The 24,950-nt window shown below is 39.8% G+C and overlaps 4 protein-coding genes across 6 annotated transcripts in view; 2 read left to right on the top strand and 2 right to left on the bottom strand.

Moving 5' to 3' along the window:
- syne1b (spectrin repeat containing, nuclear envelope 1b) overlaps window positions 1–5,360 on the top strand; it is a 76,223-nt gene extending 70,863 nt beyond the window's left edge. Inside the window, exons 144-146 of the mRNA XM_039602887.1 lie at window positions 515–607; window positions 1,494–1,552; window positions 4,240–5,360. Coding sequence (XP_039458821.1) covers window positions 515–607; window positions 1,494–1,552; window positions 4,240–4,483 — 396 coding nt within the window. The 3' untranslated portion in view covers window positions 4,484–5,360. The remainder of the gene's footprint in view (window positions 1–514; window positions 608–1,493; window positions 1,553–4,239) is intronic.
- A 136-nt stretch (window positions 5,361–5,496) lies between these two features.
- Window positions 5,497–8,929, bottom strand: ccdc170 (coiled-coil domain containing 170). 2 transcript variants are annotated; one of them, XM_039602888.1, is made up of 8 exons: window positions 8,631–8,929; window positions 8,306–8,479; window positions 7,827–8,108; window positions 7,115–7,315; window positions 6,849–7,022; window positions 6,455–6,697; window positions 6,002–6,205; window positions 5,497–5,819 (listed from the first exon to the last, which is right to left on the bottom strand). In XM_039602888.1, the coding sequence occupies exons 1-6, from the start codon at window positions 8,646–8,648 to the stop codon at window positions 6,626–6,628; spliced, it is 921 nt and encodes a 306-aa protein (XP_039458822.1). In that variant the 5' UTR covers window positions 8,649–8,929; the 3' UTR covers window positions 5,497–5,819; window positions 6,002–6,205; window positions 6,455–6,625. The 2 variants fall into 2 exon arrangements, with proteins under 2 accessions (XP_039458822.1, XP_039458823.1); XM_039602889.1 differs by lacking the exons at window positions 5,497–5,819; window positions 6,002–6,205 and adding an exon at window positions 6,208–6,230.
- Window positions 8,930–9,194: 265 nt separating this feature from the next.
- On the top strand, window positions 9,195–13,814 carry rmnd1 (required for meiotic nuclear division 1 homolog). 2 transcript variants are annotated; one of them, XM_031737117.2, is made up of 12 exons: window positions 9,195–9,281; window positions 9,628–10,051; window positions 10,138–10,243; window positions 10,321–10,396; window positions 11,762–11,801; window positions 11,900–12,000; window positions 12,082–12,188; window positions 12,279–12,343; window positions 12,481–12,557; window positions 12,732–12,852; window positions 12,940–13,056; window positions 13,180–13,814. In XM_031737117.2, the coding sequence occupies exons 2-12, from the start codon at window positions 9,656–9,658 to the stop codon at window positions 13,210–13,212; spliced, it is 1,239 nt and encodes a 412-aa protein (XP_031592977.1). In that variant the 5' UTR covers window positions 9,195–9,281; window positions 9,628–9,655; the 3' UTR covers window positions 13,213–13,814. The 2 variants fall into 2 exon arrangements, with proteins under 2 accessions (XP_031592977.1, XP_031592976.1); XM_031737116.2 differs by having other exon boundaries at window positions 9,205–9,334.
- Window positions 13,815–13,896: 82 nt separating this feature from the next.
- akap12a (A kinase (PRKA) anchor protein 12a) lies at window positions 13,897–24,839 on the bottom strand. Its single transcript, XM_039603570.1, has 4 exons — window positions 24,581–24,839; window positions 22,755–22,854; window positions 15,301–22,587; window positions 13,897–15,219 (listed from the first exon to the last, which is right to left on the bottom strand). The coding sequence occupies exons 1-3, from the start codon at window positions 24,686–24,688 to the stop codon at window positions 15,329–15,331; spliced, it is 7,467 nt and encodes a 2,488-aa protein (XP_039459504.1). The 5' UTR covers window positions 24,689–24,839; the 3' UTR covers window positions 13,897–15,219; window positions 15,301–15,328.
- Window positions 24,840–24,950: the final 111 nt, after the last annotated feature.

Here is a 24,950-nt window from a genome sequence, read left to right as displayed (position 1 = left end):
TTTAAAGTGGTTTTTGTAAAAAATAAATAAATAAATTTGACTATAATCTCAAAAAATGCTCAAAAAAGAAAGAACTGTGAAATGCAGACAGGCTGAAAATTCACAGGTTCATCTCCAGTGATACTTCATTAGTCACAAATGTGCTACTCACACCATTAATGTGCAATATTAGCAAAGGTGGGGAGTAAACTTGTGATGGTGCAATTTGCCAGAATCTTGTACGAGTGTAATCATTTTACATTTTTAGTTATAGCTCTCATGTGGAGCATATTTTTACACTGAATAAAAAATATCATATTTGCAAATAAATGATTGTTTCAGCACAGGATACACTTAATTTTACTTGAGTGGATTATATTGTTTGGCTGTGTCCTTCAGTTAGATTTTTTTAGTACTAATCACCTGCCAAACACTCTGTGTAGTCTGTGGCCACATTTAGAAAAGGGGTCACTATTTGCTTAACTCTCTCACCTGCTTTGTCTCTCTTTGTATCTGTCATTGTTTCCAACATCAGGATCTTTCCTCTTGGTCGTCTGCTGATGAGCTGGACACGTCTGGCTCCCTCAGTCCTGTATCAGGAAGGAGTACTCCCAGTCACAGACGATCGGTAATGTTTATCCCTACCTGTACATGCTGCTATATGAGAACCAGGTGTTTGGAAACCCCTAAGACACATAGAGTAAATGCCCCAAATGCCCCAGTGAAGGCCAGATTCACCCCTGTCATTCCAAGATCTCTCCTCACTCTCTTCAAATCTTTCTCCACCTCCACAACCAGCGTTACGCTCCCTCCCTGTGGATTTTGAACTTTTTTCCAGCCTTTTACTCTTCTTGCATGTTGTCAATCTCCAGACAGTCTCCTGAGATTTCCTCCTTTCTAACTTTTCTACTTCTTCCTTCCTTTTCTTGGCAGGCTTTTTAGCTCTGCCCAGTTTGTTTCTTTTTCTCTTCCAGTATTTCTGAAGCCTTTTTCTTTTTCTCAGACTTCCCTTAAATTTCTTCTCACTGTAGATACGTTTCGATCCTTGTAGTATTATAGCTAGGATTACTGGCTATTGTGCAACTGCTTAATTTCAAGTGTAGCATAGAACTTGTTGTTGGTTTAATGAGCAAGCATGGCATCAACAACAGCAATGAGAAAGCATTATTTTCTCATTATTCAACTGTACATCAGTCCAAATAAGCATGTCCCTGCTTATACTATGTGTATGTTACTAAATGTCCTTGTTCCAAAGAGATTCATGCATCACATTGCATAATTGTAGCAGTCCCTTTATTGCACTCCCAAGCTGAAGCATTTCAAAGTAGTTGTGCGCTGTGAAGAGCCAGATTCCTTATTATAACAGGTTACAAAATCAGTCACTTTCACGTATGATTTTGTTGCTGCTCTTCTTTCATTTTGGGTTTTCTTTTCATCAATAGCTTTGTCTTGATTTGCCTGGACTTAAACATACTTTCTTTCTTTTACCTCCCCCCCCTGTTCATTGCAAACAGCAACGGGGCAAATGTAGTCTGTCACAGCCTGGACCCTCTGTGAGCAGTCCACACCACAGGTACCTTTCTGTTGGTTTCTAGCACACCCAGAAGATAATGGAACTCAGCAGCCCATGATGCACTTGGAGATCAGTTGATTTCAGCTTTGAAATTAAACACTTAAGGAACAAATATTCAGAATTTCAGCTTTTAATGCTCGTGCCAGAGTAGCAGCTCATGATAATGAATTCCATCATCTTCTGTAAGTCTAGATGCTCTGTGTAGGCTAGGCGATCAGGTGAGTGGTAGCCCACGCATCCGAGACAGGAGTTTCACAAGGAAAGGTGCAAGGCCTCCTCTCTGCCAATGTCCTTGGCTGCTTAATATTGCTAACCAGAGGGCGTTTCTTATGAATAACACAAATATTTCTCTATATCTAACTTCTTCGCTGATACTGAGCACACACACACACACACACACACCCTTTTGCTCTCAAATTGCCGAGCCAGTAAATGTCTGCAATGAACAATGCAAAGGCCGCTCTCTTCCTCTCTTGCGCTGTTTCTCTCTCTTGTGTGTTACATTTCTTCTCCCTCTGCTGCTGCTATCTCACTGAGTATCCACCATCCCCCCCCCCTCAGTCTGTCATCTGTGAGTCTTGCCTCTCAGGTCTCCATTTGGGAAATGGTAAAGGGGCACTTTCGGTAAAAACACAGGGCAGCTCGAGTCACTTTGTTCATGCATTCTGGGATTGAGGGAAAAATACATTTAGAGAGCAAAGCAGCCTTGATTTGTCTCAATTTAAATACATTCTGAACACTTTATTTTTTACAATACATACATATGTAAACCCCTATATTACTGCTTTCAACTGACCGTGTCTTCTAACTTTTTGAGGCTATAAGAAGACAGTTTTACTGAGGGTGATGGTGACAGAAAAATGATACACTACTACTCATAGTATGACATTTTGTGAATTCGCTTATTTATTTATGTTTCTTTTTTAGACCTGGAAGCAGTTGGAAACAGCTAGCGTGTCTGGCTCTTTCCTCCTCCTCCCAGTGTCTACGCTAAACTAGGCTCTCTCCCAGCTTCATCTTAACATCTTAATTCACAAAGGGATTTCAGTCATCTCATCTAACTCTAAATCTAGAAAGTGAACTGGATTTCCCAAACTGTTGTATTAAGAAAGCTCAGCTAACTACTAGGGTCAAAGATGCTGTTTCTAATTGCCGTGCTCTTCCCGCCTCCGTTTGCTTTGCATTTTTTAACAGGACACAAACTTTCAAAGACTCCATCGTTATATGAATAAAAAGAGTATTCTCAAATTCAGCTGTTACTTGCAGCATGCCGTTTGCCTTTTACTCTAACGCCTTTTGCAAAGAAATGCAAGCTCTCGTATTAAATGTCTTTGTCTGGCACAGGATTGCAGAATGTATGCCGTGAAAACTGTTTTGTGACCGTATTCGTACTTGTGTTTATCCACCCCAGTCTCAGTCAGCATGTAGATCACAATGTTAAACATTGTCTAACATTGCTTTACCCTGTGTTGGCAATGTCTTTCAAACACAGCATGGTGCTTACATTAACACACTGCCATGCAGTTCCACTGTCGCTGGACTGAGATCTTATTTGGATTGAAACTATGCAGACAACATTAAAACAGTGAAGAGTGTGGAGAGAAGGATATTAAATTAGGATAATTTTTAAAGGGAAGTTTATTTATTGGATTAGACTAATTTAATTTGTTTGTAATTTTTACTATTTCTGTAGCAAAGAGAAGCAATTTTGTACATGTAAGATTGGTGGTGTAACGTGATTATATAGCTGTGAAAGTACAGCCGTGTTTCCAACAAAGACGGGAGTATGTGCAAAATGTAAATAAAATAAAAATGCAATGATCATTTAAACTCAATTAGATTCAATATAAAGAAATTAAATGATGAAACACAACTAATTTGATTTATAAAATATTCTGTTTTATGTTTTTATATATATGTTCAGTCCATTTTGAAAGCAGCCTCATGTTTCAAATTGGTGGTGCAAGGCATGTATATAATTGTGATCAAGAGTTTTTAGTGGGTATCACCCAGACTCTCTCTACTACAGGGCCATGTTCAGACTGTGGTTTTGCTAAAATAAACAAGGCTAGCTGATACCTAGATGGCAGCATGTGTTGCTTCAAAACCTGTATTTATCTTTTTTCATTTATCCTGTATCTTTCTTCACAGATGGTCAGGTTACAAAAGGTACATCTACTGTTACTGTTACTATTGGCTCATATTCTCTTTATGCCAAAGGACCAACTATCCATCATTTCCATGAAGAAATTCAGACTTTGATTGGTTAGACTATAGTATAAGTTACAATTTAAAGAACTCTGTTCCAGCATGTTACATGTTTTGTATGGCAGCTTGTTTCTGTCACTGAAAAAATCATTTTAAAGTCAAAATTTCAGGTTATTATCTGAAAATTTCAACTGATTAACTCAAGCTTGAAATTAAGAAAAACTGGAAATTCAGACATAAGTCTGCCAATTCTTTCAATTAATTAAAAAAACTTTAATTGATAATTAATTTAGGTTGGGTTTAAATGATTTAAAATCCATTGCATTCTGCTTTTATTTACACTCAGGCCACAGTCTTTTTGGAAACACATTTGCAGTAGTGCAGATGAGAAGGAGATTTTAAAAGTCTATAATCCATAGTTGTGTTTGACTAATCCTCAGTTTTTGCTGGGTTGTGAATGCTTGTGTGTGTGTGAGCAGGCCTCACAGCGACGCTGGATCCGCTTCCTTCCCTTCTGACTCGGAGACACGATCATCTCGTAGGTCCTCGTTTCTGTGGCGCGTCTTCTGGGTCGCACTGCCTCTCCAGCTCTTCCTGCTCCTGTTAGTGGTTTTTGCCTTTCTGCTGCCAATGTCCGAGGAGGACTACTGTGCTCAGTCCAACAACTTTGCTCATTCCTTCTACCCGATGCTGAGCTACACCAACGGACCGCCTCCAGTGTAGATGGATGTAAAAACGACTTATGTTTAGTATTCTTGAGCCAGAATGACCTTAGTGGGATTCATGTTGATATCCTTGAAACGGTTAATCACATTGGGAGCAAAAACAAATCCTGCTCGTCCATTTTTACTGCAGAATAACAGCTGCCATCTACAGTTAATATCTTTGTGTGTAGCACATAGGATCAAGCATCTCACTATGTTACTCTGTGTAATGCTGTGTCAGTTAATTTGCATTTTTGGTGTAACGGATCTGGAGGTTTCTGCCCACAGTGGACATCTGCTGGATAAACGACGTGTCGACTCAGTGGTGTAAACATGACGTAACTTCTCTCAAGCCGATAGCACCAAAGTTAAATGCTGAAATATAGCCTGTGAATTTGCTTGTAACTAAAAGTTTGTAAACAGCAAAAACATTTAATATATCTTACATTGCAATTATTTTTTTACCTGTATTTTGGCATGCAGTTTTAATCCTTGCTTTTACTTACTTACATCCATCGTTGTGTCTGTGGTAATCGGTCCATTTTTAACTTGAACCACACTGATTCATGCAAGAGTCATTTAAGCCAAGTCAAGTGAATTTAATATCCAAGTCAGACGCAACGCAGGAGTTTAACCTTTAACAGTCATCCATGGTCTTTATACATTCTGCTGTTTTATTTTTTCAAGATATGAAATATGTCTTTAAGATTGAGAAATATGACCAATAGAATTATTGCATATTTTGTAAGACTGTGAGTTCAGTATCAAATGTATAACAGTCCAGAGTTATTTAACATATGTATATAATGCAAAAAGAAATAATATGAGAAATGTATGTATATGCGACTCTCAAAAACAATGAATGCCAAACCTTCATTCTAAAAGTTGTCATTTTATTTGTGAGTTTGCATTTTTAATATTTCACCCTTTGTGCATCATACTTACATTGATCTTCCCATGAAAACACAAATATAAAAGAAACAGTTTTAAATTGTTATTTTGTGTTTCAGAAGATGTATTTTATATATGCTTAAAAGTAATTAATATCTCCACTATTTCTCAACATTTCAACTTATATTTGGTATGAATGGAGTGAATAGATTTTAAGTTTCGTGAGATCTGCAGGTGGTAACATCCAGGTTGGAGCCATCGGATAGTTCTTGGACTTGTTGCAGGTGAGGCCTCTGGTGAGTAGAGCAGTGCCGGGGTATGTTAACATGATGATGAAGGTGGTGACGGTGACAATGGCCATGAAGAAGGGTTTCAAGTAATTTGATGATTTCATAATTTGGAAGAGCCAACGCTGTGGCGTCCAGGCCCAACGTTTGAGAAACCAGCATGCGGAAATCCACCAACTGAAAAAAGAAACTTACCTGGTTCAAAAGTTTTCAGAAATCTTGTGACCTTTCTTTTATTGATATTAACAAACAACATTAAATGAGCTGTATGACCGCTAACAAACATCTGCTGTGCAAGGTCATGAGATGTGGATGAAAGCATGGTAAACAAGTTTTCTTATTTGTCCTTCGACTCTTACCTCTCTCTGCCTCTCAGACAGCTGAGCCAGGCTCTGTCTGAGGGTAAGAAGTTCCTGTAGGTCGTCTCTTGTCTTCTTCTCTTGGCTTTGCAGGTCTGAGCTAACTGTGCTCAGCTTTTTCTCCACCTTTGTCTTCTCACCCACCAGCAGATCCAGCTTCTTTTTCTGCTCCTGCATGGTCTGAGTCTGTTGCGCGACTTTCAGCTTGGCATTTTAGGCACAGCAGAGACTCGAGTGAGCGTCGGGTTTTAGTAAAACAAGAGTGACTTTATTTAGTTAATCCAAATGATTAATCTAAGATACTCTGATACTTTGAAAGTATGCATTGATTGCATATGCATATGATTCAATGACCCACCAACCCATGCCCAAAATTTAACACAAATACACAAAACATTATGAAGTGAAAATCCCTCTGGAGTGAATTTGGGCCCAAACCCTTCTCCCCTCTACCTTGAGCTCGCTGGTATGGGAGAGCTGGGCCTTGAGCTCTGTGTTGGAAAGCTTGGTTGCTTTCAGTTCGCTTTGAAGACGCTCCAGTTTTTTCTGCAGCCTCATGGCATGTAGTTGTGCATCATTTTGTTCCGCAGCCAATGCTGATCGGCTCCTCTTCTCCTCCTCCAGCTATGAAACCTTTTTCCTCAGTAGTTGGATGTGGAGTCCTCTGCTCTCTATTTGGTCCTTCTGTGATTTCAACTACAGGGAATGGGAATATTTTAAATCAACTGTATAAATTTTTTTAAGCCGCATTTGTGCATTTAGAGGTAAATTATCTGCTTGTTCAGCACCACTCTCCACTTGTATAAACTTGGGAATAATAAAAACAAAAAACAAACAAAAAAACTACCTTTCGTTGTAAGCTGTAAGTCAGACTTTTACTCTCAACTAAAGCAGTTCCCTCTTGTCTAACAAGTTGTTCGGCACGTGACAGAATGAATTTTAGCTTCATTTCGAAGTCAAGATCAATGTCAGAGTCCTCAACCTTCATCATCTTGGACAGCTGTTCCAAGAATTCCTCATACTGTTAAAAAAAAAAGAGACAAATCATAGGAATGTGTCGCTATACCAACCTGTATCTGTAACTTATATGCTTAGTCACATGACTTTACTCACATCCTGTTTGCTGTGTTGCAGTCGGTCACGATGCATGTCTGCTGTCAGCAGTTCGGCCTCGAGACATTGCAGTCTTCCCCTCAGGTCTTGGACTTGCTGCTCTGCAAGCTGAGCCCTCTGTTGTGCACTGTGATGAAGCTCTGTCTGCTCACTCAGCTTTTCAGAAACACAACACAGCCTCATTTCCACCTCTGGCAAGCTCTGAAAGACCAGCATAGTGAAAATGTGTGGTAACATGAACTATTTTGTGCATACTCCTTTTTATCTTACAGCTGGACTAAGTCCTTGACAGATGGAACAGGAAGAGTTAACATAAAGATACAAGTAACTACATCAATTGCTCTGCTTTGGGACTTATTCTTCTACTTTACACAGTTATCCAGGAGATATAGTTATTAGTCTGCAGATTAAAAAAAAAAAAAAAAAATTAGCTGTATTGCAAGTATTGAGATTAAAGTGCTACTTGCATGCTTATTGGTAAAAAAAAATAAAAATAAAAAATCAACCGGTATGTTTTGTTTTACACAAGTAACTGATCATTCATAACATATAGTGATTAACAAAAAGTAATCCTAATAACTAAAATACAATGTGATTTATAATTCTCAGCACATGTGTTGTTTGGCTGGAGCCACATTTGTACCTTGGAGAACAAATTTAGCTTTAAAGCAGCTTTTAAGCATTTTTTGTTGGAAATCCCAAAGTTCCTCACCTTATTGCAGAGGTTATCCAGTGTCTGTAGAATATCTCTCTCTGTGGGCAGGATGACGTCCTCACACTTCTTCTCCAGGAGGCCGACCAACTTTTCCAAGAATGCCTGCAGCTTGCCCTCAGCTTCTTGGGTCCTTCTTTCAAGCTCCTCCACCTGGTTCTCCAGACAGCGTGACTCTCGCCTGGCTGCCTCTATCACTCTCTTACTGGCCTCAAGTCTTTCAGTTAGGGTCTGCTTCTCCATCTCGACACTTCTTCTCCCAACAGCCAGACCATCAAGCTCCTAAATGACATACAAACACCACAACAATTGGGCAATTTTAGCATTTACTCCTAAGGTAATAAAATCTTTAACAATTTCATACAGAAATCAGTACTTTTTACACAACGCTACTAAATCCTTTAGTTCGTGGGTTAAGCCGTCCAGACACCTGAAATCTTGTACTGTAAAGTAACTGCTCTTTTAAGTTGTGTATATACCACTTTGAGTGAATCAAGTGCTGCTACACTGCTTGCAGCCTTCCTCCTCTCTTGGTCCAGCTCTGCCACCAGCCTCAGCACCATCTCTCTGCTGGCTTTGCACTCCACCTCACTGGATTTCACACTCTCTTCTAAAACAGCAACCCTCATCTTCAGCCTCTCCTTCTCATTGCACTGTTAATTACAGAGGTTGAAGAAAGGTACTAAATAGTTATTAAATGCTTTTTTTAATCTATTTTTTAAAGTTGCCAACATAGGAATCAATTTAGTTTTTTCCCCCACTGCGACTGAATTCAGTAGACATTTAAAATATTTTAAGGCCTACCTCGTTAGAGTTTTCCATAACTCCCAATAAGAGAGGTGAGAAGTGAACTTTAGGTAGATGTTGCCTCTGTTTTAAGAAGTCTCCCGGCAACAACAAACACAGGCTCAGTCAGAAGGGGGCGCTGTAGCTGAACCTGTCAGGCATCATCTCGTTTATAGAGTTGGTGGAATTTTATTTTATTTTATTTTATTTTATTTTATTTTATTTTAGTTTAGTTTATTTTAGTGTAGTTTAGTTTAAAAATATTAATTGGTCAGGAAAATTTATACAATAGCATAAAAATATCCAAAGTCACGCTGAACGGGCAACAATGTGAAGGTCATTACATTAGCACCACATAGCCCTGAGCTTAGACTTTCAGGTAGCCCTTGTGCTCAACCCCAGTATGAGCTTCACTTACCGGACATTGTCCACTCATAAACTGATCGAGTTCGTCTAAATATAAACGACTGAGTATTTGTAAGGTACTTCCTGCTGTATTTTGAAGTTTTAGTAAGAAATAAAGTTCAGCTTAAAATGGAAACGCTCTACCTTCAAGTCAGAGATGAGGGCATAATGTGACTACTTGTATTGCGTCACTTCGAGCAGGAAACAAGCGACGAGGAGCAAACACGCCGCCTTTGAATGTATACAAGACTGTAAACACTGAAGGTAGCTGGACTTCGTGAATTAATTTAACATCGTATTTTGTTTTTTCTAACCTGGTAAGCGAAGAAACTCCTGACGTTTTCTACTCACTGAATTGTCTGCGGCTGGCATGTATACAGAAGTTAGCTCCAGGCATGGAGCCGCAGTACTGCTGAATGTATTATCCTAATTAGTTTGCAGGATATACGAGTGTTTTGCTTGCTGATGCACTTTTGATTCCTGTTGCTGTCTATACTTTAGATTTGACGTGTAACAATATAACTATACGTCCATTAGCTAAGTTGATCTGGTTGTTTAACATAGTTCTGTGCTTCCAGTGACCTAAAGGTGCACTTTCCTTTGGTTGCAGTTTACCTGTAGGCGAGTGTGTATGGAAGATGCTTCTCCGGACGTTGTGGTCCAGACTGGGAGCCCAGCTTCATGCAGGGAGCAGATCAGGCTGCGTTTTAACCTCGGCCAGGACTCATTGTGCTCCGTGGAGCTTTTCCAGGACCTGCCATTTAAACTCTATTCATCAGCAGCACGAGCAGAAAAGGCATGTTTCTTTGCCTGCTTTGAGTGGATGTAAAAGTCTTAGCAGTGGGTTTTTGACTGACCCTGGGAGACTTTCTAACTGTGCAAGAGGACAAATAAGTTTGTATTCAACCAACCTCGTAAAGTCAGTGTTGAAACCAGGTTTGAAACCAGCAACAGTGCCTGGAAAAAGGGCACCCAAGGGACCACGGACGAAGCAGCCGTCCAGAGCCAACCAGCCTTCCCTCAGTGAAGACAAGGTGATTTAACCTTAGTGTAGAGAAATGTTTTATTTAGCTGTGCCTGGTATTGTTTTATTTGTTGATTCAATTGTTTGTCTCCATAGGATATGATGCAGTGCATTGCTTTTGCAACAGCAGATCAGTATCATTTGCCAACACTTTCTCACGACTTGATAAACCACGGCTTCCATGAGATAGATTTGCCCAGAGGTATGAGTGAAAAGGTCATACAGCTGTGCATTAGATTATTAGTGATGGCTTTCATGATCGTCATGTTTTATTTTCAGATGCCTCGAATGTTCTGGTGATAAGCACAGACATGGCTGCAAAACCAGATGACAATGCACAAATCTTCTTCTTCAGGTAATGCTGACATGCTTTGGTTTAGACTTTGTCTCCAATATTATTGGTATTATTTTGTTGTAGAAAGGTCAGTTCTGTTCAAACATTGTCAAAAATATGGTTTAAATTGAGGATTATTGATATTTGGTTTGGTCAGTACTTGGTGATACAGGCGTACTTTGGTTTGCCTGTATGCCTGTATCAGTGATCTATTTCTCAGCATCAGATGCACACACAAGTCTAAACATGCAATTGCCGAGATTGTTATTTGGATTCGGGTCTGGATTACACAAAGCTAATCAGTGGCGGTGGTGCCTTTTTTAATTGTTGATGCTCTTCTTGCTACATGAGGCAAGGAATCCAGGTCCCAATGCATTGTGTCTAAGCAGTCACAGAAGGTTGTGAAGGTCTATGTAAACCTCCAAGGATATGCCTCCTCAGACAATCACTGACCTCCTGCTAAACCATTCATGCTGGATGTTGTATGCAGCATAACGCTCGCCACAGCATCTCCAGACTCTTACCTGCCACATATGCTCAGTGTGAATTTGCTCTCATCTGTAAAGAGAATGGAGCGCCACTGATAAACCTTTTAGTTTTGTTGATCTCTAGTGAATGCTATTCGATCTGCATGCTGCTGGTATGTGAACACAGGTCCCACTGATGGATGTCAGCCCCTCATGCCACCCTCATGGAGTCTGTTTCTGACAGTTTGATTTAAAACATGCACGTGAAGTTTTGTAGGCCACCTCCCGTTCTTCCTCCCACAAAGGAGCAGATACTGGTCCTGCTGTTGGGTTAATGCCCTTTTACAGCCCTGTCCAGCTCTCCCTGTGGTATCTCCACCACACTCTTGAGATTATGCTGAGAGACGCAAACTCTGTTGCCATGGGATTTGCCATCCTGGAGGAGTTGGACTATTTGTGCAACCCGGCTGGGATGGTGATAGCGTCTCATCTTACTAGTAGTAGCAAGGACAAGGAGATGGCAACGGTCTGTGGCAACCATTCCCGTTTTGGGGGGTTGTCTTGTTGTTGTCTCCCCCTGCACCTGCTGTCCCTTTGATTTGCACCAGAGCAGGTGAAATTGAGTCTTAATAGTTTATGCTTTCTAACTGACAGGTTGCTATCCCTGAAGTTTAGCTGACTTTTTTGTTATACGCTGACAATCAAGCATTCCTTTAACGTTTTTCAGCAGTGTAGTTACTAATACTTCTTTGGCTCCATAATGCCTGATCTCAGTCTAAAGTTTCTAAGTTTAAAAGTTGTTTTGTTCAGCTCTTGAGTTCTTGTTTGACTGCTTGCCTCATGATTACCTTGGACCGATAGTTTGTTTTGTAACATGAGAGGAAGGGTTACTGACTTGTCCCACTTCCTAAATTTTTAGAGAAGGCTCAGTAGTTTTCTGGAATGTCGAGGAGAAAACGGTAAGCAAACATTACCATTAATGCAATTAATCTAACTTCCAGTTCACTTTTCTACTATACTATTGTTAAACTCTGTAATTTCCCCTCGCTCTTTACAGATGAAAAACATTTTGAGAATCCTGGAACACCATGAGATCCAGCCTTATGAAGTAGCGTTAGTCCACTGGGAAAATGAGGAGATTAACTACACTGTGGGAGAGTACGATGAACCTCATGCTTTGTTTTGTTAGTGCTTTCAGACTCTGTAACGTTTCTAAACAGACACATTTTTCCACCTCAGGGGAAATACAAAGCTTGAGCGTGGCAACTTTATTCTGAGTGACATTATGGATCAAGAGGAAGCTGTTTTGGAGAAATTTGCATTTTCAAATGCACTTTGTTTGTCTGGTGAGAAGCTGTATTTTAAGTCTGAATCATAAAAAATGTGTTTGTTTCCTGTGAACGCTGCTAACTTTCTCCCTGTGCTTTCTTTTCCAGTGAAGTTGGCAATATGGGAGGTAGCATTAGACAGCTTTGTAGAGTCAATTCAATCAATTCCAGAGGTACAGTGGACACTTAACAGCAAGAATGAATAATTGATTATTTATAAAGGTTGTTTGTGTGTTAGAAGATGCACGTGAGAGGCATTTTTCTAAAACGCTAATGCCAGCATGCTAATTTTTTTTCCTTTCCCACCCAGACACTCAAGTCTGGGAAAAGAGTCAAGCTGTCCTCCGCAGAGGTTATGCAGAAGATAGGAGAGCTTTTCACATTAAGGTAAATTCAGGAAAGTACAGCCTTTCTATTTTTGTATTCACTATTTATGAGCAAGTAATACAGCTTGAGTTTTGTGTAATTATACATGTTATTTCTAAATGCAAAAACTGCAGTTTGTTTGCTTTTCTAGTATTGCCGTACTTTAGTATTTTTATTTACACTCTGCTTTGACAGACACTGTATAAACCTGAGATCTGACCTCCTCCTCACGCCCGATTTCTACTGGGACAGAGAAAACCTAGAAAAACTCTACGATAAGACGTGCCAGTTCCTCAGCATCAACCGCAGAGTCAATGTAAAGGATAAACCATCGCTGCTGGGTTATTGTGTTAACACTCAATCATTTTTTGCCCATGTAGCTTCATAATCTGTCTCATTTTAGGTTGTGAATGAGAAGCTGGAACATTGCACGCAGCTGACAGACTTGATGAGGAGCCACCTGAGTGAGAAGCACAGCTTGAGGTTGGAGTGGATGATAGTCATCCTGATTACGATTGAGGTAAAAGTGGTCAACCAAGAAGCCTCAAAGAATGCAGCTTTTTTAAAACAAACCTTTATTCATGCTTTTAAAAAAACACGGAGATGTTTAACAGTGAGTACATCTCATTTGTTTCTCTTGTAGGTTATGTTTGAACTCGCAAAAATGATCTTCTAAACTGCTCCTCTGAAGCTACAGCAACTCTAAAAAGGGCACAAGCAGCTATGAAAGAAGAATGCTGCACTGTGCAAAGGCACTGAGTCGTGAAGGGGACCTAGATCACGCTGAATATGTTTACTCTTCATGTGTTACATCAGCAACTTTCTGAAAACCATGAATAATTTTTAAATCAAGAATTTCATAAATTGTTGCTGAGGATCTTGGCTGAGGGCGGAGGGAGTATTTTACACACATTTGTTCTTTATTACTGTGAAAAAAACAAAGAAAAATCAAAGTAGGCAAAAAAAAGAAGATTTTTAATCTTTTGTGATGATCTGACCTTTATGTTTTGGGACTTTTTTTGTCTTTATGTTCTTAATTTTCTTTTTACGTCATGTGAAAGCGTCTGTGTTTTCTTGTCAGTCTCAAAGATACATTTTTAAAAGGTCTTATTTGCATGGGAAGGCAGGGACTCCCACATCTTGACACTGATCTTGCAGCTGATTTAAAAAAGAAAGGGGGGAAAAAAAGATGTAGAAATGCACCCAGATTTACTGAGTCCCAAACACCAACTGTAACTCTGTTATAAAAGATGGGGAATAAAGTATTTATGTTCAATATTTCTCAGCTTCAGTGTTTGGATGTTAAACATTATTAACAGATTTCTTTTCTTTTGCAGTAAACAAATAATTACTGAAGTACTTTGAATTTATATGTATTAATTTATTCAAATAAAATAGTTTTTTATTAATTAAACACTGGTAAATATATCAGAAAATATATAAATACACATAAATCAATATTAGTGACATCAGACAAGCAAGGATTGTCCATAACAGACAGTAATGGAAATAAGATTTCAAAATAAAAGCATACAGCTAACATAAATACCCTTTCACAAGCTTATTTCTCTCACTCTGTTGCAGTTTGATTACTGAGCCTCAGGCATCAAGCTTAGTGAGGAGGCTTGTTTCTGGCACTTAGATTTATTTTTTCCTGTCTCTAAGTCTAAATTTAGGGTTAGTATCTCAAATTCTCAGCTTAACTTGAAATTTTGAGATAATCAAAATTTCCACTTTTTATTATTTTGTAGTGGTAGAAACAGCCTGTTAAAGAACAGGAGAACAAAAAAGTTTGAGTAAACATGATTGCTTAAGGCACTGCTGATTAAAATTAGATTAACTGCGTATTTGATTAAGTTGAGCTTTAAATGAAACACTGTCACACCTTGCTTCATGCCATGCTCTCACCATGCTCTTATTTTCAAACTGCTCACAGTAAAAATTCTAATCACTAAAATATTCATTATGTACAAGATCACGTATAATAATAATAATAATAATAATAATAATAATAATAATAATAAATGTATCTCCTCAGTATGTTCAGGTCTGACTTTTTAAATCATGTGGCAACATGTATATAAGTGAAATACTGATTGCAAAAACTATGTGTTGTGGAAGCTGTTAAATATCTACATTTTGCAAATTTTTATAAAAAGGTGTTTCTGTGTGCTGTAACATACATCATGATTTAATGTGGTCTGTGAATAACACCTGAACATTTTTTAAGCTTTTTACCATAAAAGGTGAAAAGATTCAACAAATATATTATGATATTCTTATTGACTTACTGACATATACATTCCATTCAAAAACTTAGGCATAATAATGTATGAATTATGAGTGGAGAGACCTGACATAATTAGCAATGAAGTTGCATTACATGACAAACAGGTAGTTAAATTTACTGAGGCCCCTGCGTGGTAGAAGTAGCTCATCGTCACACTTCTAAAACCATTCAAAAATCACAATTCATTCCCCCTGAGAAGATTAACCTTTTTTTTCAATGCACACTTTCCAAAACACTCTCTTAAGTCATATACTGTATAATATTAAAATAATCTTAGCAATTAAGGCTAGTTTCGCTAATAAATATCAGAATATTTTGGTGCAACATAATGTGAAATAAAAGGCTTTGATGGCTTTATGAAGCTTTCTTCCTTTTACTTTTTGATTGTCCCACCTACAAAAAGAAATACAAAAAAGGGCATACATTTAATTGAATTTGATTGTGAAAATATACAGAATAAGAGAAGTGGCTTACCACTCAGTAACACTTGAGCTGGGTTAGGTTAATCCCATTCTGCCTGAGTGACACATGTCGTGATTACTGGATACTCCAGGGCAACAGCAAAATCTTCACCTTCACTCTCAATTTCACCTGTTCCTCCTGTTTCGTGCACTCTCTGGTGACTTTCCTCGTCCTCACTCTTGGTATCAGGTGCCATTTCAAACTCAGATTCAGGATCTTTTTCCTCATGTGCACTTCCCGCTTGAGGCTCCGTGGGTTCTTCCACTTGGATGTGGGATGCCCCCTTTTCCTCTTGAGTGTAAATGTCTTCCTCAGCATCCAGCCACACGTCATCATTTTCCTCCTCTATTTGTTTAATGGGCTCCTCTGCTGTTTTTTCTTTGCTACGAGCCTTGAAGACTGCAGGATGACTGATCAACAGTCCTCGTTTCTCTTTTTGCATCACAGGTTCTGTCGTTTGTGTGGCCTGAATGTCTGGAATTATCGATTGCTTTGACTGAATTTGTTCCACTGGTTCTATTGTTTCTATTGTCTGGATGCTAACAGCCTCTAGCACTGGCTGTTTTGATATCATGGATCTTTCAGTTAAATCTAATTTTTCTGCTGGCTCTGTGATTTGCTTCAGCGGTTTGGTGGTTTCTGCTGCCTGGATTTTGGAGATTATTGGTTCCTTTGATTCAACTTGTTCTGCTGGTTGTGTTGTTTCCATTTCTTGGACAGCAGCATCCTGAAGTTTAGGCGGATGGGAGACCACAGCTTCTGATTCAGTGATTTCTGTTGTCTGAACAGCGACTTCCATTAGCTCCATTTGTTTCTCGCTCTCAACTCTTTGCATTGCATTTATCAGGTTTGTAGGTTCCACTGCTTCTACTGCCTGAACAGCAGCTTCGGACACATGAAGCTGTTTTACAGGTTCTGCAGGAGGTGGTGGGGATGCTGGCGCCTTTAGCTGCCCAAACTGTATATTAAGTTTGAATTCTAAAGACAGGCTTGAAGGAGACTCTACATTACCTATTGACGAGATCATACCTGTGTTCTGGGGGGCTACTAATCCTGTGTTATTTGGTGTAACAATCTGGCTTTGTGTACTTTGTAGTCTTTGTGCTTCTGTGGTGGTATCGCCATCTTTCTTCTTAGCTAATTCTTCAGATAGTGCTGTTGCATCCTCCGCTGTCACACATACCTCTGATTTTTGCTGCTCAGCTTTAGTTTCTTCCAGATCCTCTTTGTGATCATGGGTAGAGATATCTAAACCTAAATCAGAAGTTTTCAATTGATCCTCAGACTCTTTCTGCTCAGCTGGGATCCCATGTCCTTCATCCTCTTCTTCCATGAGCTCCCCAGAACTGTCCTTCATCATTTTTTCATCCTCTGGTTCACTTGATGCACTTTGAAGTGTCTCACTAACATCTGGTTGTTTTATAACTTCTTGTTCCAACTCATCTGGCACAGATTCAGGAGTGGGCTCTGGTAAATTCTCCTTTACATGTTGAATAACTTCTTGAACAGTTAGATTGTTTTCCTCGTTATTCACTTCCTCTTCGATTGCAGTAGAGGCGGATAGATTTTCTACTTTTTCAAGCGTTTCATGACAAACATCAATAACTTCTTTGGCTTCTGTAACCCCTACCTCAATCATTGTGTTGACGATATTCTCTGCTGAATTGATATCAACATCCACCACTTGCACTTGGAATCTGTGATTGTTGTCAAACTCTTGTGATGGAACATGCATCATAACAACCACACTGCCTTCTTCTGCTGTGTTAATGACATTGTCCTTCTCTAATGGTGTTGTAGTCTCAAAAGTGTCCTTTACTTCCATCTCACTTGCTTTTCTTTCTATCAAGTGTTCTCGAATCTCAGTTGTTTCCTCAATCAAAACATCAGGTATTACTGCTGAAACATCTTTTAGATTACATGTTATTACTTGCATCACTACAGCATGCTCAGTGGCAGCAGTGATTACCTTAGTGCCTTGAAGTTCATCAGCTTTTTCTCCCTCAACACTTACTTGGGCTGTACTAACATCCTCATCATATTTGGGTTCTTCTGAAGCTTCAGCACTGTCAACACAAGTCTCTTCATGGACCTGATCATTACTTGCTTCTTTTTCTTCTTCTTCCACAGAAGGCACATAAGCAGCTGTTACTGTTTCATCCACAGCTTCAGCTTTTCTGTCTTCGTGTTCAGCTTGATCATTTTGTGGAATGCTTTCGGTTACCTGATCTTTGTTTATTTCTAAATCCTGGTCTGGTTGCTTTTTCTCAGTTTCATCTGTAATGCTGTCAGTGTCTGGTTTTGGAACATCTTCTAGCAATGTTTCAGTTTCAAGCTCCTGAGTGCTAAACACCTGAACACTTGATGCAACTGCATTTGCAGACTTGGATGCTTCACGGTCAGTTGCAGAAACATTGTCTTCTGCATCAGGCAGTGATGCTTCTGGTTCCATTAGGTCAACTGCTTTCTGCCTGGGTTCACCTGTAACTGTTTCCATTGCCCCCATATCCTTGGATATCACCTCATCTTCAGTTCCTTGAGGTTGACCTTCCTCTGAATCTAATGTGACGGCTTGTACCACTTGTAACACTGCTGGTTCTTGAACATCCTTGGTTATGGAATCATCCAGTGCTTCACCTTTATCTTCAGTGATTGGTACCATTTTGGCCTCTTGGGGCTGATCTTTTTCTGCAGGTGGAACATCCTCTGATATTACTTCTTTGTCCCATGACTCACCACTCCCCTCTTCTAAATCTAATCTGACTGCTTGTACAGCTTCTACTTTTTCTGGAACTTCAGGCAGTGATTCTTTGTTTTGAATCTCATCGGTCACTTCAGTGGGATGTTGTGTTGTCTGTTTGTATTCATCTGTTACTGGTTCAGCAGACCGAATGTCCTCTGAAGGTTGTATTTCTGTTTGAACACTATCTTCTTCTGAATGCAGTGATGTTGCTTGAAGAACTTTTGGTACCTCTGGAACTTCAGAAACTTCGGGCTGTGGCTCTTTTTTTTTAATCTCATCAGTCACTTCAATGAGATTCTCTGCTAACTCTTTAGATTCATCTGTTACTGGTTCAGCAGACCGAATGCCCTCTGAAGGTTGTATTTCTGTTTGAACACTATCTTCTTCTGAATGCAGTGATGTTGCTTGAAGAACTTTTGGTACCTCTGGAACTTCAGAAACTTCGGGCTGTGGCTCTTTTTTTTTAATCTCATCAGTCACTTCAATGAGATTCTCTGCTAACTCTTTAGATTCATCTGTTACTGGTTCAGCAGACCGAATGCCCTCTGAAGGTTGTATTTCTGTTTGAACACCGTCCTCTTCTGATTCCAGTGTTGTGGCTTGAACACCTTCTGACACCTCTGTAACTTCGGAAACTTCAGGCTGTGGCTCTTTAATTTCTGGCTCATTAGAAACTTCACCTTCAGTGAGATGCTCTCCTGTATATTTGTATTCATATATTACTGGTTCAGCCGACTGAATGTCCTGTGAGGGTTGTATTTCCTCTTGAAAGTTGTCCTCTTTTGATTCCAGTGTTGTGGCTTGAACACCTTCTGACACCTCTGTAACTTTGGAAACTTCAGGCTGTGGCTCTTTAATTTCTGGCTCATTAGAAACTTCACCTTCACTGAGATGCTCTGATGTCTGTTTGGATTCATCTGTTACTGGTTCAGCAGCCTGAATGTCCTGCGAGGGTTGTATTTCCTCTTGAATACTATCCTCTTCTGATTGTAATGTTGTGGCTTGAATACCTTCTGGCACTTCTGTAACTTCAGAGACTTCAGACTGTGGCTCTTTAGTTTCCGGCTCATCGGTCACTTCAGTGAGATGCTCCCCTGTATGTTTGGATTCATCTGTTACTGGTTCAGCAGCCTGAATGTCCTGTGAGCTTTGTATTTCTTCTTGAATCCTATCCTCTTCTGATTGTAATGTTGTGGCTTGAATACCTTCTGGCACTTCTGTAACTTCAGAAACTTCAGACTGTGTCTCTTTAGTTTCTGGCTCAATGGAAACTTCATCTTCAGTGAGATGCTCTCCTATTGGTTTGAATTCATCTATGCTTTCTGCTGGTGGAACATCTTCTGAGGACGGTGCTTCTTCTTCAGGTGATTGAACTTTATCCTCTTCTGCAGTTGCTGTGGCTTTTTGCTCAACTTCCACTACATCTTTCACTTCGTGATCATCTGTTTTAGGAGCTTCAGCCTGTGTTTGTCTGTCTTCTGGCTCAACAGTCACTTCAGCAAGATGCTCTGTCTGCTTGGAATCGTCTGTAACTATTTCTCTTGGTGGTATGTCCTCTAACGATGGTGCTTCCTCTTCAAGTGACTGAACAGTATCCTCTTCTGAAGCTTTTACATCTTTTTCTACATTTGCCAGTGCTTCTAACTCATCCACCACCAGAGAAGGTTCAGCTTCAATTTGACTTTGCTCAGTAATATTTTGATTGATCTGATCCCCCGTGGAGCACGAACTTTGGGCTTCCTGCTCGATGCTTCCATCTTTAGTTTCATCAGCCTCAAAAAGAGCTGACTCTGCTTCTTGAGTCTCAGTCTTTGAGGTATCTTCTTCTACTTGATCTGCCACAACTAGAAAACCTTTATCTGGGGCAACTTCATCACCTTCAGGTAATGTCTCCTGAGGTAACTCTTCCTTTTCTTCAGAAATGCATTCTAGCACATGTTGGCTGTCATCAGTAACTTCTAATTCTTTAATGCTTTCTTGCACCTGTGTAACACTGACCTCATGAACTTCATCTTCAGTGACTTCTGCATTGTCAGTCTCCTCAGATACAATCTCAGATACAATCTCTGTTGAAACAGCTTTGTTAACATCAGGTATGCTCTCTGTTTGGGCTGTTGCCTCAAGTTCATTAATTGCATCAATTGGTTCAGCATTTAGCTCTGCGTTTACCACTGTTTCATCTGATCCTTTGTGTATTTCCAGGATTTTCGGCTGTTCTTTTTCAAATGTTTCAAGTAATTGAGGCGAGACAGAGCTAACTATTCTTTCTGAACTTGGCTGCTCTAAAGTCACTGGGACTACATGCGTGCTTACAGAGATGGTTTCAGCAACTTGTTCTAGCAACAACTCTGTGTTGTTGACACTGTATTCAGCTGGGACAGGTGTTGCGTTACCAGATGTTTTTGAAGAGTCTGATAACTGGGAAACCGCAGAGATCATCTCAGTTTCATCTGTCACAGTAACATCAACAGGCTCTGGAGCTGTTATGGCTTCAGATGTGATCTCGACCAGGTCCTCTGCTATAGTGTCATCTCTTGCTGCTTCCTCAATGCCTGAAGCCGGAGTGGCCATCGTCTCCGTAAGTACTCCCTCCTCTGGAATATCACTGAGTTGTTGGTGTTTACTGATTGATTCTGTAACGTCATCTGGTTCTTCAACTGGAGCAGGTGTAGCCAGTGTTTTAGGAACCTCATTTTCTAAGGCTTCCTCATTGTCTTGGGACGTTTGTGTTTCGAGTGGAAGACTATCACAAGGTGGAGTGGAGTCCAGCTGGACTTCATTGTCTGTTACTTCTGGTATGTAACTTTCTACATCTGCTTTGGTTTCTCCCATTTCATCTGCAAACTCTGACAGTGGAATCACAGCTGGAGTCTCAGAGTCTTCATCATCTGAAGCTTCCTTGTCGGCTTCATCTAAAGATACTTGTTCTAGCGTTTCAGCAGGCTTTCTCTTTTTTCTTCCAGGTAGGAGATTCTTAATAGAAAACGTGGACTCAGCTTGAGTAACTTCATTGTCAGAAGGAATGATATCTTTGCTTTCATCCAGATCCTTGGCTTTTGTTTTGGGGGTGACAAGTTTTTTAAATGATTTCCATGTTGACTCCCCATCACTCTCTGGAGGACTTCCTTCTTTTATTTCTTGGGCCTCATTAGATCTTTCTAGTGGTGATTCTGCACCTTGTTTAAGTCCACTGTCTTGCTTGCTATTTTGGGATGTTTCTTCTTCTGAGTCAGATGATTTTCGGCTTTTTCTTCTTCCAGATCCACACAAAACAGCTTCCCATGACACAGATGAGTCTTTCCTTTTTTTTCCTTCTTCTGTGCTGTGATCTGATATTTGCTCACCTTCACTTGGTTTTGCCTCATCTACTGAACCTGAGATTTGTGCCTGTTCATTGCTCAACGAAGGCGTCTTGTTACGTTTTTTTGGAGTCAGAAGTTTTTTGAAGGCTGCCCATGCACTGTCCTCTTCTTCTGCTGCCGGTGCAGAGGGTTGTGCAGGACTTTCGTCTTTCTGATTTTCAGCCGACTCTGTTGAAGACAGCAGCTGATCAGAGACTTGTTCTTGAGAGTCAGTGATCTTTGTGTCACTTGATTTCTTTGCTTTCTGTTTTTTGGAAAGACTCCTGAAACTAGAGCCTGACATTAGCTTCTTCAGGGGACTCGCCTGAACTTTTTCTTTTTCTTGAGAGTTTAGCATTTCACCCTCACCATCTGATCTCTCCATGGAAGGTGGTTTAACATTATTCTGAGTGGTTACTGCAGGCATGATCTTAGCTTCTCCAAGTCCTTTCTCAGTTGTAGCTGCCTCAGTATCAAGAGTAATCTCCTCCTTATCCTGTTCTTCCACTGCTTGCTCTGCTATTTCAGCAATCTCATTTTTCCCCATATCCACCAGTTCCTTCTCGGTTACCTCATCTTCTGCAAGTTTCTTTTTCTTCCGTAGACTAGAAAAGATTCCTGTGGTAAAAAACCTTTTTAATGGAGATTCAGCCACCTTTTCTTCAGTAATCATTGGGGATGCTGGATGCAGTTCCTGTGTGGTATCCTGGTGTCCATCTTCATTTACAGCAGGTGAAGTTGTTCTTGCATCATCATTATCATGCTCAGCTTCCTCTTTGGTTTCTGTTTCCTTTATGTCTGCATTTTCTGGAATATTCTCTGATATACCATCTGTCAGACTGGGACATGTTGTTGAATCATATTCATTTGCTTCCTGTGCTGTGTTTAGATCCACACTCTGTTCCTCATTTTCACTTTTGACCTCTTGTGCATTATCTTTGACCTCCTCTGGTATGTTTGGTACTTCCTCAGGCACATCTGTTTCAGCCTTTTCACCAGAGCCTTTTTTAACTGTCAATTTCAAACCAATGTTGCTGAAAAAATTTCTAAAACTTTCATTGATGTCATTCTCCTTTTCTTCCATTTCAATAATTTCTACTTTTTCAACTTCATTTGCATCAGCTTCATCTGGTGATGTTTTTGCATTGATGTCAACACTTTCCACTGGAGTTTTTTCTTCTTTAGGGGACTTTTCTGTCTTTGCAACATCTTTGTCTGGAGAAAGGACAGTTAAACCAACAATTAAATTAATCATTAAAATACTTTTGATTGCAAAAACAAAATTGGCCCAGTGTGCTAACAGATTCTTTCACCTAGAACCCAACAACTCACGCTTCTATTGAAACCGTGCTGGCAGAAATAGACAAATTATGAATACCCACCCTCTGCAGAAATCTCGTCTTTGCAGTGACCATTGAGTGCTGCTATAGAGCCATCTGCTTTTCCATTTATCTCAGAGATCTGCCCATTGGTTTTGAGAGGCTGAAAAAAAGCACAAAACTGAATGTACAATAAATCCCTGCTCATGTGTGCGTGGCACGAAAAATATTTAACAAGTCTAGCTTGAACCTCTGTAGAATTTCCATCTGTAATTAGCAGGGATGCCAAAGACCTATAGAAACAATATAGACCAGTTACTATTGGCTAGGTTTTGTGGCAGCCTTAGAGTTAACGCTCCTAATTTTTCCAATCCTAAATCCATGAGTCAGATTAGTTGGGAATGTCTGAGCAGGGTTTAGGGAATAAGAAACTTAACTGCACCCAATAGTGTGCAAAAGAAACCTAAATAAACAACTGTAAGTACATCAGACCATGATATTATTTCCAAGATAAGCTTTTCAACTTTTTTAACCAATTTATTAGATGTACAGAGTTTTGCCTATCTGTTTATTCATGTTATAATGTTGCCTTATTTTAAGTGCTTTATCTAATTTAAACAGAATTTAAACGGACTATCCGAGTTCACCAAGAGCCCAAAACTAATAGCAACAGAAGGCAAAACAACCTAGTTTTAGATAGTTAAAGGCCATAATAATCATCAGTAGTATTGTCCCATTAGCACAACTTAAATACAACATATTGGGATTAATATTTTTTCTTTCTTTTTAACACCCCACTTCCAAGCTTAAGCACGTGATTTCTTACAGCAGTGTCATGTCTCCACCTTAATAACATTCAGCATGGTTGAATATATCATCAAATCAACACAAAATTCGCCAATAAAAAGCATCAATTTCTCTACCGATTCTTACAGGACAGTGCTAATTGACATCCTCATCAGCATGAGCTGTTATAATGTTGTACACTAATAATCAATGTTGTTTTCTCCTTAGTCCAGCAGGAGGGAAATTCCATCTCTCCCATGGGCTTTATTTGGTTCACTCCAAGAATGAAAGGTCATCATTCCTCCATGCTGTTTCCTCTTTCATCTACAGTAAATGAAAACCTCTGCGACATCAATGAAATAGTAAAAAGCGAGTATTCAGAAGAGTAATACTATGTAAGTTATCAGGTAGCCTCAAGAGCCAAAAGCCAGCAGTCAAGGGCCATTAAATTTACTCACAATTTCAACATGAGGCACTGCACACAATACATTTAACAACTTTTAAAAAAAACAACAACAACTTTTACAGTAAATGGTTTTGTGTTGTAAGACTCAGGCTATGATTTACTATTATTATTCTTTTTCACATTTTGCAAATCTTGCTGTATAAGGAAAATGGGGCCAAAAAGCGTTTCAGTCAATGTGGGACATATACATATGAAATGCATCACATATTACATATTTTTCCTTTTATTTTCTTTGTCTTTATGTTTAAGGAGAAATGACACTAGGCTGTTGTGCACCCAGCACAATATATAAATCAATCAGTAGTGCTTCCTGTTACAGAAAAGCTTAAAAATAATCATATTACTCGCCAGTGTCCTGGTGTGGCCGGATGCACTCATCCACTTTGAAGGGACAAGGACTTTTGCTTTTATTCTGACGTTAATTGATGTGTTGGCATGCAGCGTGTGCACCGTCCCGACAACAACAACAAAATCCAGCCTCAGCATTTTTTCATCTTTCAAAGCGCCGACTGTTTGTTCTCTGTCACCATAATGAATCTAATGAAAACCACTGATTGGTAAAGAGGACAAGCTAAATCATTGTTGCAAAGTTAATACAGCCGTAAAGGAACAATTTGGGGCTCTTGGGATATGTTACCTTGTCTTCAGTATCCTCCACAGTTTGAACATCATTCACTTTTGCGCTCTCCTCCTCCTCCTCTGCATCCTTCTTGCCCGCACGTTGCGCAGACTGAGTGTCTCCCATTATCTGAACTGCAGCGCGTCGCTATCCGGAATGAGCCACACAAGTGAAACGAATATCCCACAAGAAAAACAGGCCGGTAGCTCAGCTGAGCCACAGAAGGCGGTCAGCTCTCAAATGGTGTAGTCTGGATGCTGGAAAAACTCTTTCCTCTTAGATTAACACCTCCCTGCAGAATCACATGAAGCCATATGAGCCAGCTGACCCGGCCCGGCTCGGCCCGCCTCTCTCTGCATTGAAAAAAAAAAAAAGAACTGCAGAGAAA

Source organism: Oreochromis aureus, linkage group 19, assembly GCF_013358895.1.
Source record: "Oreochromis aureus strain Israel breed Guangdong linkage group 19, ZZ_aureus, whole genome shotgun sequence".
In the NCBI taxonomy this organism is placed as follows: Eukaryota; Metazoa; Chordata; class Actinopteri; order Cichliformes; family Cichlidae; genus Oreochromis; species Oreochromis aureus.
The sequence above is the reverse complement of the archived record's forward strand: the minus strand, read 5'-3'. Positions and strand labels throughout refer to the sequence as shown.